The sequence below is a fragment of the Aedes albopictus genome, chromosome 1 (assembly GCF_035046485.1).
Source record: "Aedes albopictus strain Foshan chromosome 1, AalbF5, whole genome shotgun sequence".
NCBI classification, from domain to species: Eukaryota; Metazoa; Arthropoda; class Insecta; order Diptera; family Culicidae; genus Aedes; species Aedes albopictus.
This window is the reverse complement of record NC_085136.1, coordinates 80,896,109-80,914,118: the sequence shown is the minus strand read 5'-3', so window position 1 is coordinate 80,914,118 and position 18,010 is coordinate 80,896,109. Positions and strand designations below refer to the sequence as shown.

General features: G+C 45.3%; 3 protein-coding genes across 3 annotated transcripts in view; 2 read left to right on the top strand and 1 right to left on the bottom strand.

Moving 5' to 3' along the window:
* Window positions 1-18,010, top strand: part of LOC134285028 (uncharacterized) — a gene marked incomplete at its 3' end in the record, with an annotated part of 176,349 nt that overhangs the window by 55,098 nt on the left and 103,241 nt on the right.
* LOC134288670 (uncharacterized protein K02A2.6-like) lies at window positions 3,233-5,726 on the top strand. Its single transcript, XM_062854199.1, has 5 exons — window positions 3,233-3,432; window positions 3,527-3,751; window positions 3,796-3,900; window positions 4,073-4,703; window positions 4,758-5,726. Exons 1-5 carry the CDS (start codon window positions 3,233-3,235, stop codon window positions 5,724-5,726), a joined length of 2,130 nt encoding a protein of 709 aa, XP_062710183.1.
* LOC115256717 (uncharacterized) lies at window positions 14,228-15,520 on the bottom strand. The gene has a single exon (XM_029855655.1). It carries the CDS (start codon window positions 15,518-15,520, stop codon window positions 14,228-14,230), a length of 1,293 nt encoding a protein of 430 aa, XP_029711515.1.

Below are 18,010 nucleotides of genomic sequence, written 5' to 3'. Positions count from 1 at the left end.
AGCTTGTAGGTATTTGTTCGCTGTTCGTCATCTTTACTTTCGGTGCCTACGGCAGGCATGCTTCATGTCACATAAATACCCCGGTCGGTAAATGATGACGACGGCGGCCAGTCACCAATTAGCGTGGTTGTACCCGTGCACGCGGGCTCCGAGCGACAAGTGCTCCCCTAGTAGGTTTGGCAGTCTAGTGTCTATCTCTGGGTCTCCAATTTGCGGTGATTTGAATAGATTTCCAGATGACACGGAATCCGGGTCCGCCGTCTTCGAAGCATCGCATCGGAGGAACAAAAGATTCGCTTTGATGGATCAGTTGAATTTGCCTCTACCTCTACGGTAATGACTTTGGAAGAACGAATCTTTACCGAGTACAAAAGAACGTTTTGTTCGAATTAGACTGATGAGTATCTTTGGGTAATGTGTGGGTATGTGGGAGAAATCGATGGCTGTGATGGATGGGTAATTAGATAACACGATTCCTGGAGTACGCGAGAACGCCCAAGCCACGACGTGAAGATCATCATAAGAGATTTGAGCGCTCAGGTAGGCCAGGAGGAGGAATTCAGACCGACGATTGGTTAGTACAGCGCCCACCAGCCGACGAACGAAAACGACCTACGACTCATTGATTTTGCCGCCTCCAAAACAATGGCCTCCCTTATCGTTACACCTGGAGATCGCCACAGCAGACGGAATCTCAAACCAACCACGTACTGATTGACGGACGGCACTTCTACGAAATTATCGACGCCAGGACCTATCGTGGCATCAACATCGACTCCGACCACTATAGTTAAACTGCGCCCAAAACTTTCCGTCATCAACAATGTACGGTACCGGCGACCGTCACGGTACAACCTAGAGCGACTGAAGCAACCGGACTTCGCCTCAGCATACGCGCAGAATCTCGAAGCCGCGTTGCTAGACGAGGGCGAGCTCGATGAGGCCCCTCTAGAGGACTGCTGGAGTACAGTGAAAGCAGTCATCAACGACGCAGCCGAGAGCACCATTGGGTACGTGGAACGGAATCGACGGAACGAATGGTTCGACGAAGAGTGAAGAACGGTTTTGGAGGAGAAGAACGCAGCGCGGGCGGTAATGCTGCAGCAAGGGACCCGACAGAACGTGGGACGTTCAAAACAGAAGCGGAAACAGCAGACCCATCTCTTTCGACAGAAAAAGCGCCCCTGGAACTGCTGTGCTGTTCCCAAGAAACACGAAAGTTCTATCAGAAGCTCAACGCATCCCGCAACGGCTTCGTGCCGAAAGCCGAAATGAACAGGGATAAGGACGAAGACCACTTGGCGGACGGGCGTGAGGTGATCGAAAGGTGGAAGCAGCACTTTGATTAGCACCTGAATGCAGAGCGTTAATGATTTATCATAAATTTAATCATGATTAATGATTAGTGATTAAGATTAATCAAAAATCATTAATCATAATCACAAAAATTTCTCGTTTAATCATTAATCTTAATCACACTGATTTCGCAATTTAATCATTAATCAGTAATCATAATCATAGGAAAAAAAGTTAATCAATCATTAATCATTCATCACCGAAAAATGATTCATCACATAACATATATTATTCAATTAAAGTTGGTTCAAATGCTGTTCTAAATATTATAATTTATGATTCTTCTTTCAAAAATCTCCCAGACAGAGTTACCTTTTACTTTTGAAACTTCAAAAATATTTTTAACAACAAATATATTTCAATCACTTCCAGTTTTTGTGATTGATTAATCATGATTTTTAATCAATGAGGTATTTTTAATCATTAATCATAATCAATAATCACAGATAAAACCAAATTTAATCATTAATCATAATCTTTAATCATCCTCAAAATCAAATTAATCATTAATTATAATCAATAATCACTGAAATAAAAACTTTAATCATCAATGATTAATCATGATTAAAATTTTTGTTAATCATGAACGCTCTGCGTGGAGAATGTAGGCACGGAAGACCACGGTAATGGAGGAAATGGCGATCCCAGTGTAGCGGAGGACAGAAATGAACCAACTCCCACACTGAGGGAAGTTAAGGATGCCATTCACCAGCTCAAAACCAACAAAGCAGCTGGTAAGGATGGTATCGCAGTTGAACTCATCAAGATGGGCCCAGAAAAGTTGGCCACCTGTCTGCACCGGCTGATAGTCAGGATCTGGGAAACCGAACAGCTACCGGAGGAGTGGAAGGAAGGAATAATCTGTCCCATTCACAAGAAAGGCGACAAGTTAATGTGTGAGAACTTTTGAGCGATCACCATTTTGAATGCCGCCTACAAAGTACTATCCCAGATCATCTTCCGTCGTCTTTCACCTAAAGAAAATGAGTTCGTGGGAAGTTACCAAGCCGGTTTCATTGACGGCCGGTCGACAACGGACTAGATCTTCACCGTACGGTAAATCCTCCAGAAATGCCGTGAATACCAGGTCCCAACGCATCACCTGTTCATCGACTTCAAGGCGGCATACGACAATATCGACCGCGCAGAGCTATGGAGAATCATGGACGAAAACGACTTTCCTGGGAAGCTGACTAGACTGATTAAAGCAACGATGGACGATGTGCGAAACTGCGTATGGGTTTCGGGTGAACTATCCAGTTCATTCGAATTTCGCCAGGGACTGCGACAAGGTGACGGACTCTCATGTCTACTCTTCAACATCGCCGGGGATCGATTATCAAGAAATCCGGTCAATGTGTGTGCTTTGCGGACGGCATGGACATTATTGCCACGGTAGTGGACGGTACCAAGAACTACAGGGCAATCCTAGGCAGCAATATTACAATAGACGGGGACACGTTCGAAGATGTGGTAGATTTCGTCTTTCTCTGATCTATATCACCGGCAGACAACAACGTTAGCCGCGAAATAAGAAGGCGCACTACTATGGCCTCCACAAGAACCTGCGGACGAAAAGGATTCACTCTCGCACCAAATGCACCATGTACACAACGCTAATGATCAACAAAATCAACAAAATGAAAATTATTTGTCACTTCTTAACAAGCCACCAAGCTAATCAGTCGTAATAAATTAGCTCTTTAGCAAGAAGCACTGTTTTTAATTTTTCTTCAAGTAGGAAGGAACGTAACAAAAGTTGACGTCGAGGAAAAGTTCCTGCTATCCCGGAAGCAAATTCAAGCCCTGTTCCTGACAAGCTACAAGACAAATTCCATTCCACTATTGAAGCTCTCAACCCACTCAAGAATCAAGAATGGCCGACGCCGATCTGAAGCAAGCGATTCTCCGGCTGACGGATCTCATCACAACCCAGCAGCAGCAGATTGCAGCTCTCCAGCAGGGTAACGCCTATCAAACTGGAAGCGAGAAGATCATCGAGTCACTCTCCACCGGAATCGACGAGTTCCAATACGATCCAAACGACGGCATCTTTTTCGATTCGTGGTACGCTCGGTAACGAGGACGTGTTCGAAGGACGTGACAAGGCGAAGGTCAGGCTGCTTCTGCGGAAAATCGGCACGCAGTTCCATGAACGCTACGTGAACAGCGTTTTGCCGAACCATCCGCGGGATTTTGGATTCGAAGACACCGTGAAGAAGCCGAAGAAGCTGTTTGGACGCCAAAAGTCCCTCTTCAACGCTCGGTACCAGTGTCTACAATACGTGAAGAACGACGCCGATGATTTTTCGTCATACGCCGCGTCAGTCGCCAAGCACTGTGAAGCGTTCCAGATGGAAAACTGTCCAGCGACCAATTCAAGACTCTCAGGTTCGTATGCGGTCTCCAGTCACCGCGCGATTCGGACATCCGGACCAGGCTGATCGGAAAGTTGGAAGCTGAAGAAAACGCACCACCCGCCGACGGTGCCACTCTCAAGCTTGAAAACCTGGTTGAGGCGTGCAACCGCATCATCAACCTCAAGTATGCGGTCTCCAGATGATCGAGAAAGGCTGCGGGGACAAGTCCAACGTTCACGCAATTTCTCGCCATCATCGTACTTCAAGTCGGAAGGAGAAGAAGTCGCAGTCACCGAAAACACCTTGCTGGTTCTCTGGGGATCTACACTAAATACGTGAAGGCGTGTCCCTATCAGTCGCATACATGTACGAAGTGCAAGCGGAAGGTCCACAAGGAAGGCTACTGCACCTCATCCGAAAAGAAGTCAACCGAAACCGAAAGACGTCGTCAAGTCCAAAGGTATCTCGGTTAAGCGAGTTGACCTCTCGAAGAAGCGGAAGTACGTCAAGATCGAAATAAACGGTTCGCGCGCAACGTTGCAGCTCGATTGTGCCTCCGACATCACCATTATTTCCAAGCGCACTTGGACATCCGTGGGTAAGCCTGTCATCAATCCATCGGAAGTCGACGCCGTGAGCGTCTCTGGTGACAGCATCGGAATCCTAGGTGAGTTCAATGCCGAAATCACCGTTCAAGACGTGACAAAATCTGGCCGCATTTTCGTCACGAGCAATCCGGATCTCAACGTACTCGGAATCGAAACAATCGATCAGTTCGATCTCTGGTCGGTTCCATTCTGCTCGTTGGTCAACAACATCCAGCAAAACTTGAACGCAACGATGCAGAAGCTTCAAGCCAAGATTCCTAAAGTGATCCAGTCCACGTTCGGATGCTGCTCGAAATCGAAGGTAACACTCTATCCGAAGCCAGACACACGCCCTGTGTACTGCCTCAAGGTACCGGTTGCCTACGCTACCCTCCCGAAGGTTGATGCTGAGCTGCAAAGACTTCAAGATAACGGCATCATTTCGCCAGTCTAGTTCTCCGATTGGGCTGCTCCCATAGTCGTGATTCGCAAGTCGAATGTCTCAGTACGTATCTGTGGTGACAATCCCACGGGTCTCAACGACGCACTCGAGTCGGATCGCCATCCGCTACCGCACTCGGACGACATTTTTGCTGAACTAGCCGGCTGCCGTTACTTCTCCTGCATCGACTTATCGGACGCCTATCCCCAGGTCGAAGTAGAGGAATCATCACGACGACTGCCCACGATAAGCACGCACAAGGGTTTGTTCCAGTACAACCGGTTGCCGTCCGGTGTGAAATCGGCTCCTGGAGCGTTCCAGAGCATTATCGACAGCATGGTTCCTGGTGTCAAGCCTTACCTGGACGACATCCTAATCGCTGGAAGGACTCAAGAAGAGCACGACCTCAGGCTTCACGCTGTGCTGGAGAGAATTCGTGAGTATGGTTTTCATCTCCGCATCGAAAAGTGTCGTTTCTCCCTGCCGCAGATCAAGTTTCTGGGTCACATCGTCGACAAGAATGGTCTTCGCCCAGATCCAGCCAAAACCAGGGCTATCTCTGAAACGGCACCTCCAACGAATGTATCGCAACTCGGTCGTACGTCGGTGCGATTAACTACTACGGACGGGATCGATTGGATGAAATCACTCGCAAGCAGTTTCGTGTACTGGCCGAACTTCGACGAGGACGTTGAATCGTTTGTGCGCCAGTGTCGTTCCTGTGCTGCTGCTGCAAAATTGCCCCGCAAGACTACCCTATCATCATGGCCGATACCAACGAAACCATGGAAAAGGATACATATCGACTACGCAGGACCGATCGATGGTGACTTCTACCTTTCCATGGTAGATGCCCACTCAAAATGGCCGGAAATTTTCAGGACCCGTGGCACCACTACCACAGCGACGCTGGAGCTCCTGCAAGAAACTTTCGCAAGATATGGCAACTTTTCTGTAACGAAAATGGTATCCATCATCTGATGACAGCGCCGTATCACCCGCAATCAAACGGACAAGCAGAACGTTTCGTCGATACCTTGAAGAGAGGATTGAAGAAATTTGTCGAAGGAGAAAAGACAGTGACTTTCCAGCACTTTCAGACGTTCCTATCCGTTTGCGGTCAACACCAAATCGAAACGCTTCGAATGATGAATCTCCTGCACACCTCTTTCTAGGACGAGAAATGCGGACATTGGCGCGGCTCCGTGGTCGTCGGGATCACATGTTCGCTTTGTATTCGGATGGTCATGGGTTCAATTCCCAGCCGCGCCACCAATCACTTTTCGTCAAGCCGACACGTCGATTGACAACTGACCCTCTTCTGAGCAAATGCTCTGACGAAACCCGGAATATGGATGACCGACCTATGCCTATACCAAATGGACTCCGATGGACTGATATGGAACAAAAGCAACTACATCACGTGCTCTTCGTTCTACTGTCGACGAAGTAGAAGAGAAGCAGCAGCGTAGCGATCAGTACCAATAGTAAAATAAGAAAAAGATTTCTCAAACTCTGTTCACTACAGTAGTTATAATGACCCCCGCTCACGTAGTGCCCTAGAGCCCTAGAGGACAAAAGAGCTGTAAATAGAATAAGTAAATAAAAGAAAAAAAAAAATGCGGACATCCCTGGATCTCTTGAAGCCGAGTTCTCCGCGTCCAACCCTGGTCAACGAGAAGCAGAACGCCCAGTTCAACCGAAGACACGGAGCGGACAAAAAAGCCTTCAAACCGGACGACCTGGTGTACGCGCAAGCACATCACCGAAACAAACCCGAATGGGTTTCTTGACAGGTCATCGAACGCAAGGGACGCAAGGGACGCAAGTGGACTATACTGTGTTACTCGAAAACGAACGCCTCATCCGAGCACATACGAACCAGCTACGCCACCGGTTCTCCGATGCAAGTGAAGCCGTTTCTACACCCAACAACCAACTCCCTTTTGCGTTTCTCCTCGACGAATTCCAAATCCAAGTTCCAACACCAGTGGTTCTGGAAGATCCGCTAGACCAACTGATTCCCGACATCGCAAATGGTCCAGCTGACGAAGACGTTGGAAATCAGGACGCGATGACGGATGATGAGCCTGAGGTTCCTACCAGTATTGGTTCGCTGGAACCAGCTCGACAAGGAAGATATCGCAGGCTATCAGCTTGGCTTACGCCCTACGATCTTTTTTAAGAGGGGAAGATGTTATGCCATCAGCGTGTGCATGACGAAATATGGATCATAGTCGGCCATGCCCATTGCCATGGGAAAAGATCAACAAAATGAAAATTATTTGTCACTTCTTAACAAGCCACCAAACTAATCATTCATTTATTTAGTTAACATCAAATTCATGATAATACTGAATCAACAATTTGCCGCCATAATACTCGATTTGCAGCTGCAGCTCTCCAACGTCGGTCACGCCCAACACTCGCCAGATCACGCTCCACCTGGTCCGCCCATCGTGCTCTCTGCGCTCCACGCCTTCTTGTACCAACCGGATGGTTAGCAAACACCAACTTTGCAGGGTTGTTGTCCGGCATTCTTGCAGCATGCCCTGCCCATCGTATCCTTCCGGCTTTGGCCACTTTCTGGATGCTGGGTTCGCCGTAAAGTGCAGCGAGCTCGTGGTTCATCCTTCTCCGCCACACACCGTTCTCCTGCACGCCGCCGAAGATCGTCCTTAGCACCCGTCGCTGGAAAACTCCGAGTGCTTGCAGGTCCTCCTCGAGCATCGTCCATGTCTCGTGTCCGTAGAGAACCACCGGTCTTATTAGCGTCTTGTACATGGTACATTTATTGCGGGGGTGAATCTGTTTTGACCGCAGTTTCTTCTGGAGCCCATAGTAGGCACGACTTCCACTGATGATGCGCCTTCGTATTTCACGGCTCACGTTATTATACCAATCAAAATAAAATCTACTTCCGCGACTACTTATACTCGCAGTCAAAGATACGCGTGAGACAGTCGCCTAAGAAAACAGACCAGTAGTTTTCAAATTTTCCATCATAGCGCTCTTTGATAATTCTTTAAAAAAGGTCGTCACATGGCCGGGTGATATGATGACTGCTGCGACTGCACGTGGCATTTGCACTGCGATTAAACTTTGTTCATAATTGAAGGCCTTGTAAAGTAGCCGCCATAATTGTGTTTTTCTTGGAACGCACAATATTGTCAGCCGTTAGCAAGGAGCCGAGGTAGACGAATTCTTCTACCACCTCGAAAGTATCCCCGTCTATCGTAACATTGCTGCCAAGGCTTGTCCTGTCTCGCTCAGTCCCACCTACCAGCATGTACTTTGTCTTAGCCGCATTCACCACCAGTCCGACCTTTGCTGCTTCACGTTTCAGGCGGGTGTACTGTTCTGCCACCGTTCCAAATTATTATTATTATTATTATTTATTAGCGACACTTTACCTTTAGGAGGCATTCGTGTCGTATTAATTAAATTTAAATACTACAAGCAAAACAAAAATACTAAATTGCATTGAAAAGGTTACAATCTATCAAGAATTTAACTATTGCTTCTTCTTTTTCTGCAGTGTATCCTAATATTTCATATAGCGATCCACTTATACCGCAACTCTTCCTAATTTGTTCTAGTCCTCTGCATTCGGTTAGCATGTGATGTACTGTTATCATCTTTATCGTACGGATAACGTCTTGAGCAGGTATGGACACATCCAGCAGCGGTTGGGATCTTCCTTGTTTAGCTAGCTTATCCGCTTTCTCGTTGCCTGCTATGCCTGAGTGACCTGGGATCCAACTAAATGTGATGGGTTGACCGTCTACCATATTTTCAATGGATTGAATCCATGGATGTCTGGATTTTCCTCCGCTCAGGGCGTCGATACAGCTTGCGGAGTCGGTTAAAATAATTGCGTTATTTCCTTGTAGGTTTGATACAGCTGTTTTGAGTGCAAACGCTTCGGCCGAGAATACGCTACATGGGTCCGGAAGGCAAAAACTGAGGTTACTACTGCACGAGACGATTCCAGCGCCAACTTTTCCGTTATCTTTAGATCCATCCGTATACAGTTTCTCATGGGTGCCGTAATGGTTGGTGATGAATTCCTTGAAATTTGCCTGTACAATACTTTGGTTTGCACCGGCTCTAATACTACGTCGCAAACGGTTATCAATTTCTGGAGATGCTGCGTACCATGCTCTGTCTGTACTTCTTAAGGTCTTACAGACGCTAGGAAAAGACCATCCAGTCGTATTCATCAACAGACTTCTTGCTCTTTGGAGCATAGGAACTTCGTTGATATTCTCCTTTTTTTCCAGGTACCGAACTGCTAGTTGACCTAAGCGTTGGATTATAGCAAAGTGAAAAGGGAGGCATCCTGCTTCGGCCATAATTGAGATTATTGGGCTAGTTGCAAATGCACCCGTTGCTTGTCGTATTATATCGTTATAGGTAGGGCCTAGAGTTTTTTCCATTTCCGTGATGTTGATGCTCGTTATACCAATCCCGAAAAAAAGCTTTGATAACACCAAAGCAGACCCGATTTTCAAAAGTGTAGTTCTATTACTTCGCTTCAGTCGACGTCCGAGTATCTTTAAGATTTGAGTCCGCTTTCGACAACTTTCCTTGATATACGAAAAGTGTTTTTTGAAATTAAGCTTGGAGTCGATTACAATTCCCAAAATTTTTAGGCTGCGTACCATCGGGATTGGTACATTGTCAATTTTGATTGCACGGCCACGTTTGCGATGGCGTGTAGAACAAACATGTAGCAACTTGGATTTACTGGGGGCTACCGCAAACCCTACTTCTGCAGCCCATCCAACCGCTGCCCCAACTACCTTTCTTAGGACCTTACGGAGCTCGCCATGTTTTTTCCCCTTCACGATCAGTAAAACATCGTCCGCATAAAGGAGTATCTCTACACCAGCTGGGATTACTTCGAAAATGGGTTGCATGGCCACAAGAAAGAGTGTTACGGAGAGAATTGAGCCTTGGGGCACTCCGTTGTTTGCCTTTCTCAATGAAGACAGTGAACCATTTGCAGCTACTTGAAAATATCTGTCGCAGAGAAAACTGGCGACAATATTCATTAATCTCCCAGAGAAGCGCCATTTGGATAAAGTGCGCAGGATTGCAGGTCTATACGTCGTATCGTAAGCTTTCGAAACATCGAGAGATACGATTTCAGCATGTTCATCTGCATCGAGGCTGATGAGAGATTCTAGACTTGCCAAGTGAGAGTCGACACCCTTTCCAGCTCGGAAAGCATGTTGACGTGCATCTAGTTTACCCATGTTCTCCAGTTCGGTGATAAGCCTGCGGTTGACCATTCTCTCGAAAAGTTTGCCAAGGCAGCTGAGAAGCGTAATTGGTCGATATCCTTCAGGTCTGCTGCGATCTGCGTCTGGTTTCGGAATAGGGATTATAGTTCCCACTTTCCACTGCGCTGGAAATATACCACTATCCCATACTTCGTTGAATAGGTTCAAAAGGGTGAGTTTCGCAGAGAGAGGGAGACGCTGCAAAAGAATGTAGCTGACGTTGTCTGCACCGGTAGAGTTCCCACCACGTCGATCAAGTGCCCAAATGAGTTCGTCTAACGAAAAATCCGTATTATATTGTTTGTGAAGGTTTGGGCGCTGATTCTTGAATGCTTCACAATTACACTCCCGTTCAAAAGTTTGGGGTCACCCCCTCAAAAACATGTCATTTTTTTAGGCCCATATCTCCGCCAATTTGCGTCCGATTTTAAAACCCTAGGTTTTATTCAAAAGATAATAAGTCAAAGAAACTTTGAACATGATTTAAAAGAAACTTTTTCAAAAAAAATTGTATGTAAACTTAACCCAAAGTTGCCAAATTTTCTAAAAAATGAATATAAACTTACGGCAGTGTCGCTGGAAGTTGGGTCGACCAAATTTTAAGATGAGAGCGGTAATATGACCCATTTTCTATTACCTTTCAACTGCTTTTTACAGAACTTAGCTAAAAAATCTAGAAAAAAAGTTATTAAGTAAATTAATCCTTGATGTCATCGACCAAAAGTTTGGGGTCACCCCTCAATATGATGTATCGGCCAAAAGTTTGGGGTCACTTTCGTAAAACATGGAAAAGTGATTTGGTGATATCTTCGTCATCTGTAGTTCAATTTTAATTCTTTTTGGCTCATTTCAAAGATAATTAACTAAATTTACGTTTGATGTCTTCAACTTAACGTATTTAACGATTTTTGTATATAAAAATGTTATGTAAAGTTAGCACATTTTACCACGCTTCAAAAAATGAGGCAACTTTACGTTAAGTTTTAGTATGTAAATTTCAACAAATATGTGTGGTTCAATGTCTATGCAGTAAGTATCATTCATTTTGTTTCAAATAAGCCAAGAAGAATTAAAATTGAATGAAAGATGACAAAGATAGCAACAAATCACTTTTCCATGTTTTACGATAGTGACCCCAAACTTTTGGCCGATACATCATATTGAGGGGTGACCCCAAACTTTTGGTCGATGACATCAAGGATTAATTTACTTAATAACTTTTTTTCTAGATTTTTTAGCTAAGTTCTGTAAAAAGCAGTTGAAAGGTAATAGAAAATGGGTCATATTACCGCTCTCATCTTAAAATTTGGTCGACCCAACTTCCAGCGACACTGCCGTAAGTTTATATTCATTTTTTAGAAAATTTGTCAACTTTGGGTTGAGTTTACATACAAATTTTTTTGAAAAAGTTTCTTTTAAATCATGTTCAAAGTTTCTTTGACTTATTATCTTTTGAATGAAACCTAGGGTTTTGAAATCGGACGCAAATTGGCGGAGATATGAGCCTAAAAAAATGACATGTTTTTGAGGGGGTGACCCCAAACTTTTGAACGGGAGTGTATCTCCTTTGTGTTTTCGCCTGAATTCTTCGGTGTAGTTTTCATCAGACGATTTCAGTTGATATTCGTCGGCCAGAGCATTCGCAACCGTCTCTCCGTCGTTAGTATGTCCTGTTGGTAAGCTCAGCGTTATCGTGTTGCCTCCTCTTTTCCCCTGAAGCCTGTTGATGTTACTCCAAACAAGAGATGTCGCAGTGTTCGGGTTGATGCTTTCTACGAATTTCTCCCAGCTTTTTTGTTTTGCATCGTTGATGGTGTTGCGGCAGATTGATCGGGCCTCCTGAAACTGCTTGAGTGCAACTATTTTCTGGGGGTCGTTGTCTTTTAGGCGGCGAAGCGCTCGTAGACATTTCCGTCTTGTTTTGATTGCTACCTTAACTTCTTCATTCCACCATGGAACACATTTCTGTCCAATATTCCCGGTGGTTTTCGGAATACTAGTATCTGCTGCCGAAATGATTCTGCTGGTAAATTCCTCAACCGTGAGGGGAGACGAGGAGTCTAGACTATTCAGAGTGGTTTGCTCATACAGATCCCAGTTGGCCTTCTCAAAAATCCATTTCGGTCGATGCTTTGGCTTACTCGTAGTGCTATGTGTGTCAATCAAAATTGGCAGGTGATCGCTACTGGAGTAATCTAGAAGGACTTTCCAGTTGAATTTGGCTGCGTGAGACATTGAGCTAATAGAGACATCAAGAGCTTGAGAGGTCCCGTTAGATGGGTCGATACGTGTGTGAGTGCCGTTGTTGAGAACAACCATGTCATGTTGAACTACCAAGTCCAGGATGGCTTCACCCCTTTTTTTCGGTTCAGATGCTGTAACAGAAGTCCTACTTCCCCAGGCCGAGTGGTGCGCATTCAGGTCACCTAATATCAGGACCGGTTTTGGGAGCTCTTTGAGGAATTCTTCTAATAGTTTGGCCGCATTTTTCTCTTTCGGCGAGAGATAGACCGATGCGATTGTTATCGTTATCGACGCAAGCAGTTTGATAGCAATGGCTTGAATATTAGTTTGAAAATGGATTTGCTGAAAAGGGGTTCCTGTTTTTATCGCCATTCCCGCCCCTTGTCTACCATGCGTAGAGCAGCGACTTAGCAGCAGTTCATATTGTTTCCCAATGAAATTTTGTCCAACTCTGTCGTTATCAGCATTTGTTTCTTGCAGACAAATCAGGGTTGGCTGGTACTTTGCAATCAGAAGCTGCAATTCAGCTAGATGAGAGCGGAGACCACTAATGTTCCACTGGATTGCAAAAGAGGCCGCGATGTTCTTCGTTCTGGTGGGACACGGCTCAGAATCGGAAGAAGATTGTGAAGGTGAACGCGATGCTGGGGTGTCAAACGTCGTATTTATCACCCTATCCGGATTTGCAGGCGATCTAATGTTGAGGGTTGAGTTCAGCGCCTCCTGCGTGCTCCGAGGTAGGCAGCAGGGCTGATCACTGCTGGTGGTTCCTGTCGAGTGTGGCACGGTACTGGGAGCTGTGGTTGAGTAGGAGAATGTGGCAGAGTATATTTCTTGACATTGATGAAGGTTTATGGTACTTGCCCGTGAGTGTGGGCAACCCACGTCAACTGCCGCCAGAGGCTCATCGGAGAAATCCGGGACATCCCTGGTCAGGGTCGACGTGGGAGGCCTCGCGCTTGGCGAATCAAAACATGCAGGTGTTGATGGACTTTTCCGGTGTAATAAAGCAACATCGTGTAGTTGATTGGATCCATGTGCTCTCCAACGGGCTTCGGTTATTGGTGAACTGATGGATGCGGTTGATCTGGGCGTGATTACGTTAGGCATAGTACTGGAGGCTGTGTTGGAGTGGAAGTATGTGGCAGAGTATGGTTCTATGCAATAGTTATAAGATTTGGTACTTGCCCGTGGTTGCGGGCAGCCCACGTCAACTGCCGCCAGGGGCTCGTCGGAAGACTCCGGAACATCCCTGGTCAGGGTTGACGTGGGAGGCCTCGCGCTTGGCGAATCAGTATGGGGTGGAGCGTTGATCACGTTGGTTGCTGGAGTTGAAGTTGGTATGGAAGCTTTGTGAGAGAAGTCCATTTCGACCGGATTCCAGGAGGAAGTAAAGGATGCAAGGCACTGGTGACTGACCTCATCTCTTTCCCCCCAGACATCCACTCCCGGATTAGGGAGGGGGGAGGTTACTACACGCTCTCCCTCCCCTCGTCGAATTACGCCACGGGGCGCAGTTTTGTCGATTCTATATTGACCTGAGATGGCGAAAGGATTGGAGGTATTTCGCTGTTTTTGTAATGAAAAACGTGAGAAGGTACTTGCCCGATACAGTGGGCTGCCCACGCCGACTGCCGCCAGAGGCTCATCGGAAAAATCCGGGACATCCCTGGTCAGGGTCGACGTGGGAGGCCTCGCGCTTGGCGAATCGTATGGAGAAACTGGAGTGATTTTGCTTGTATTTTATCATATTCAGCTGCTGTCAAAGGGGGACGACTGGGGTAAAGTTTTCCATTGGTATTGTTCGTATTCGTCATTCGTGGTCCTGAGTCGTGGTCCATGTCCTTGCGGTTGTCAAAAATACCAAAAATTTGGGGTGAAGATCGTTCGTCCGTTCTCGTGTCCATTTTCAGTGCAGGGTCGTTATTGTAGGTGGGACAGAATGCTGGTTTATGAGGTTCCTGGTCCATTATTTGATTCTGCGTCGATGGATGTACTGGTTTTGTTCGACGGTGCTGGCGTTCGTTTGCCCTGGTGGTGCGCTATTTCTGTAGGTGAGAATTCCATGTGCCGTTTATTGCTTCTACTACGAGTCATGATAGTGCACTGCTGTCTGTTGTTTTTGCGGTTTTCTCGTTGCTCTTGCTGCGGCGGGATACCTGATTGGTCCTTCCTAGATAGCCGCTCGGTTTGTGATGGTTGAATTTGCTGCACATGTGTACTTGAAAAAGCTTTAGAAGACGGTTTCTGGGTAGTGGTAGTATTCTGTTGATGGTGTGGTGATGGTGGTTGACTGTGGGAGAATGATTTCAGTGCTTCTTTCAAAGCGGCGAGCTCTTTTGTTAGTGTAGCTACTTGTTGCTGCAATGTAGCTATTAGGAGATCTTTGGCAGCCAGTTGTTGTTGGATTTGTTCTTGGACAACTGTTGCAAAAGTTTCCCGTTTATTTTCTTCTGCGTACAGGCGTCTTGCTTCGGTAATTGAAATGCTTTTGTCGACTTTCAAACGAACAATTTTCTCCTCCTCTTGGTATTTAGGGCAGTCTCGCGAAGTCGTTTGATGTCCAGTCTTGCAGTGAAGGCAGTTTGGCGGATTGACACAATGTTCGCCATCGGGAACATCATGTTGAACGGCACATCGCAGGCAGATGCTGGGCTGCTGGCAGATTTTCTTAGAGTGTCCGTAGTATCCACAGTTGTAGCAGATCATGGGCGAAGGGTAGTAAACCCTGACTTCTTTACGCAGTAGTCCAAAGTAGACAATATCCGGCACAGTAGTGCCATGGAAGGACAGAACCAATAGTGGAGTATTCTTAAAAGCGCCGTTTACTCGTTTCCTGATTCTCCTTACTGCATGAACACCCTGGGGTTTGAGGTAGTCCAGAATCAGATTCTCGTCTTTGTTGATAGTGTCCGTATCATACACTATTCCTTGAACGGTGTTGAGCGTAGGATGATGGACGATTTCAACCTCAGTGCCGTCTGTCAGTTTCGTGATTTTGGTGAGCTTCTCGAGAATACTTTTGGAGCTAGTGCGAAGAATGTAGCGTGTACCGCGACCTTCACGAGAAGCGCTTATGGTTCTGGCTTCCTTCACACCAACCATGAGCTCTATGGAAGCACCCACAATGATGGAGTCCGGTAAGGCAGCATTTTCTTGTTGTTGATCACCAGGCACTTTGTCATCCAGTTTACGTCGCAAGACTAGTACAATCACTTGGCCTAAATCATCCGGACCAAGCATCCATTCTGGTACGTTGCTGCGACATATTGTCCTCTCTGAGCCCCCAGGGGGGCCAGGAGACCTACCGGACATTTACCCGGCAGTATTCAGCACAATTTAATCTTCGGCGTATTTATCACTGAAATGTTTTTTGCCTCTTCTAAGACACTACCTAGCACTCGGGATACTGCACTGTGTATTCAATTTGAAAACGACGAGTGTGTGGATGTGTTTATACACAACAGCAGCACCGCGTGATATAGCCACTAACTGTTTTGTGATAAATTCACTAGTTTCACATCAAATTATCCGTAAACTTCACTGTTCATGTAATCTATTGCACTCCACTAACTGATTAACCACCGTTGGTGGTTTTTTAATAGTGTTATTACAACAGAAGATTGCTCAATCGATGAGGATTATTCGCGCGTCTTGACGAGCTATTATATCCCGAACTCGAATTCTGACGACCGTTCCAAATGTTCTAGCAATAATATCCATGTCATCCGCAAAACAGACAAATTGGCTGGATTTCGTGAAGATCGTAGCCCGGCCCGTCGCATAACACCTTCCAGGGCGATGTTGAATAGTAGGCAGGAAAGTCCATCACCTTGTCGTAGTCCCCGTCGAGATTCAAATGAAATGGATAGTTCACCCGACATCCTTACGCTGTTCTGCACACCGTCCATCGTTGCTCTTATTAGTCTAGTCAGCTTCAGTCATAATAAATTAGCTCTTTAAGCTTAGTTTCTTGTTGCCAAGTAGAGCGCTCAAGTAAAATTCCACCTTTTTCCGCAAGTAATTTTGACAACTGATCCAGTATGGGGAGAAACGTTACTTTTTCTTACGGAATAATAGAGCGGACTATTTTTCCGCAAGGAAAAGTGACAGCTCCATTTGATACGCACGGGAGGCGTTACGAGTGTTACACTTTTTTCCTTACTTGCCATCTGTGAGCTGCACAAGTAATTTTGAAGCGGAATCATTACTTGATCATTACTTGTCCTATCTTTTTGCACAGTACGTACAAAGTGGAACCTAGCCATTAACAAGAAGCACAGTTTTTCCTTTTTCTTCAAGAAAGAAGGAACGTAACACAGTCAATGTGGGGAAGTGGAAGGAAGTGATGATTGCAATCGTTTGTATCCACATAAGACCGAATATATGTCCTCTACCCGAGCAGAAGAAAATAACAAGTGAATAACATATCAAGGTATTTATCTTAAATACTACCATATCTTGATATGCCCTTCATTAGGTGGTAATAAGAGGCAAAATAACAAAAACGATTACCAAAATTTTCTATAAATAACACCTAGAAAATAACAAGTCTTGTTATTTCAATAATGAATGCATACCTAAAATTTCAAGTACTGTATTTGTTATTCCAAAGTTATTGAATAACAAACTAATAACATGTCTTGTTATCAAATGTTTCATTTGTTTGATGACTTCATGATGTAATAGCATATCTTGTTCTTCGGTTATTTTAACTGCTGAACCAAAAAATACTACATCAATACCAAATTCTGCTTAAATACCTGCAACTGTTATTGTGATGTTCTCATTACATTTCGTAGAATAACGCAGCAATAACAATTTTAGGTATTAGAGCACATGTTGCTCTTCGCATGGTATTTGTAAGGTATGCCCTTCTGCTCGGCTATGACTGCATAAATTTAATCGGATGTCGGAGTATTGAAAGGATATGTTTGGCAGAGGGTTCACACTTTGGTACCTGGTTGCCAAGCATGAGATGGAAGACCAGTGTATTTATTACTCTGAAGATGATGCGGCAGAGTTTGTTTGATTGCATAGGCGCTATCTGCTGTGAAAGTTTGAAGGGAAACGGTTTATTCAACACGTTTTTGTTCTAGCGATGGCTATGAACATAAACATGTGAATATGCATGAGTTGTAGGTATAAAGAAGTGTAAGAAACTATATAGTACACTGGAATCTCAATTTATGCACATGGCTGAGAGTGCATACATTAAAAATGTGCATTAATTAAAATATGCATAAAAAGAGGGAAATTTGTGCATAAATAAAGTTTGGGCTTTAATGAGGGAATCTAGTTCGCGAGAACAGGTCTTGCTCCTGGGTATTCAAGGTGGGGCTATGGGGGTTTCTAGAAAGTTCATAGATAACCTTAAATGGGGGTGCCAAGGGACTTCAGGGGCGTTTCGGGGGGTTGTTTCAGGGAATTGTTTCAGGGGATTTGAGGAGCCTTTTAAGGGCGTTCTATCAGGTTTTGTTGGCGTTTTAATGGGATTACGAGGAATTCAAGAGAATATCAATAGAAATTAGGGGGTACAGGGACGTTTCAAGGGGCTTTAAAGGCAAGTAAAGTTGTCGCAGAAGCCTTTAAAAGGTATTAAAAGGGGTTTGAGGGACGTTTCACGGAATTTCAGAGAATTTAAGGGGATTTTAGGAATATTTTAAGGGCGTTCCTAGAGTTTTTAAGGGGCGTTTGAATGCATTTTAGGGGCGTTTCAAGAGGTTTTCAGAT

Coding starts and splice junctions, on each gene's coding strand:
- LOC115256717 (XM_029855655.1), bottom strand. CDS start 15,520: ATGCTTGGTCCGGATGATTTAGGCCAAGTGATTGTACTAGTCTTGCGA.
- LOC134288670 (XM_062854199.1), top strand. CDS start 3,233: ATGGCCGACGCCGATCTGAAGCAAGCGATTCTCCGGCTGACGGATCTC. Junction 3,433..3,526: donor TTCGATTCGTGGTACGCTCG/GTAACGAGGACG, acceptor CTACGTGAACAG/CGTTTTGCCGAACCATCCGC. Junction 3,901..4,072: donor AACCGCATCATCAACCTCAA/GTATGCGGTCTC, acceptor TGTCCCTATCAG/TCGCATACATGTACGAAGTG.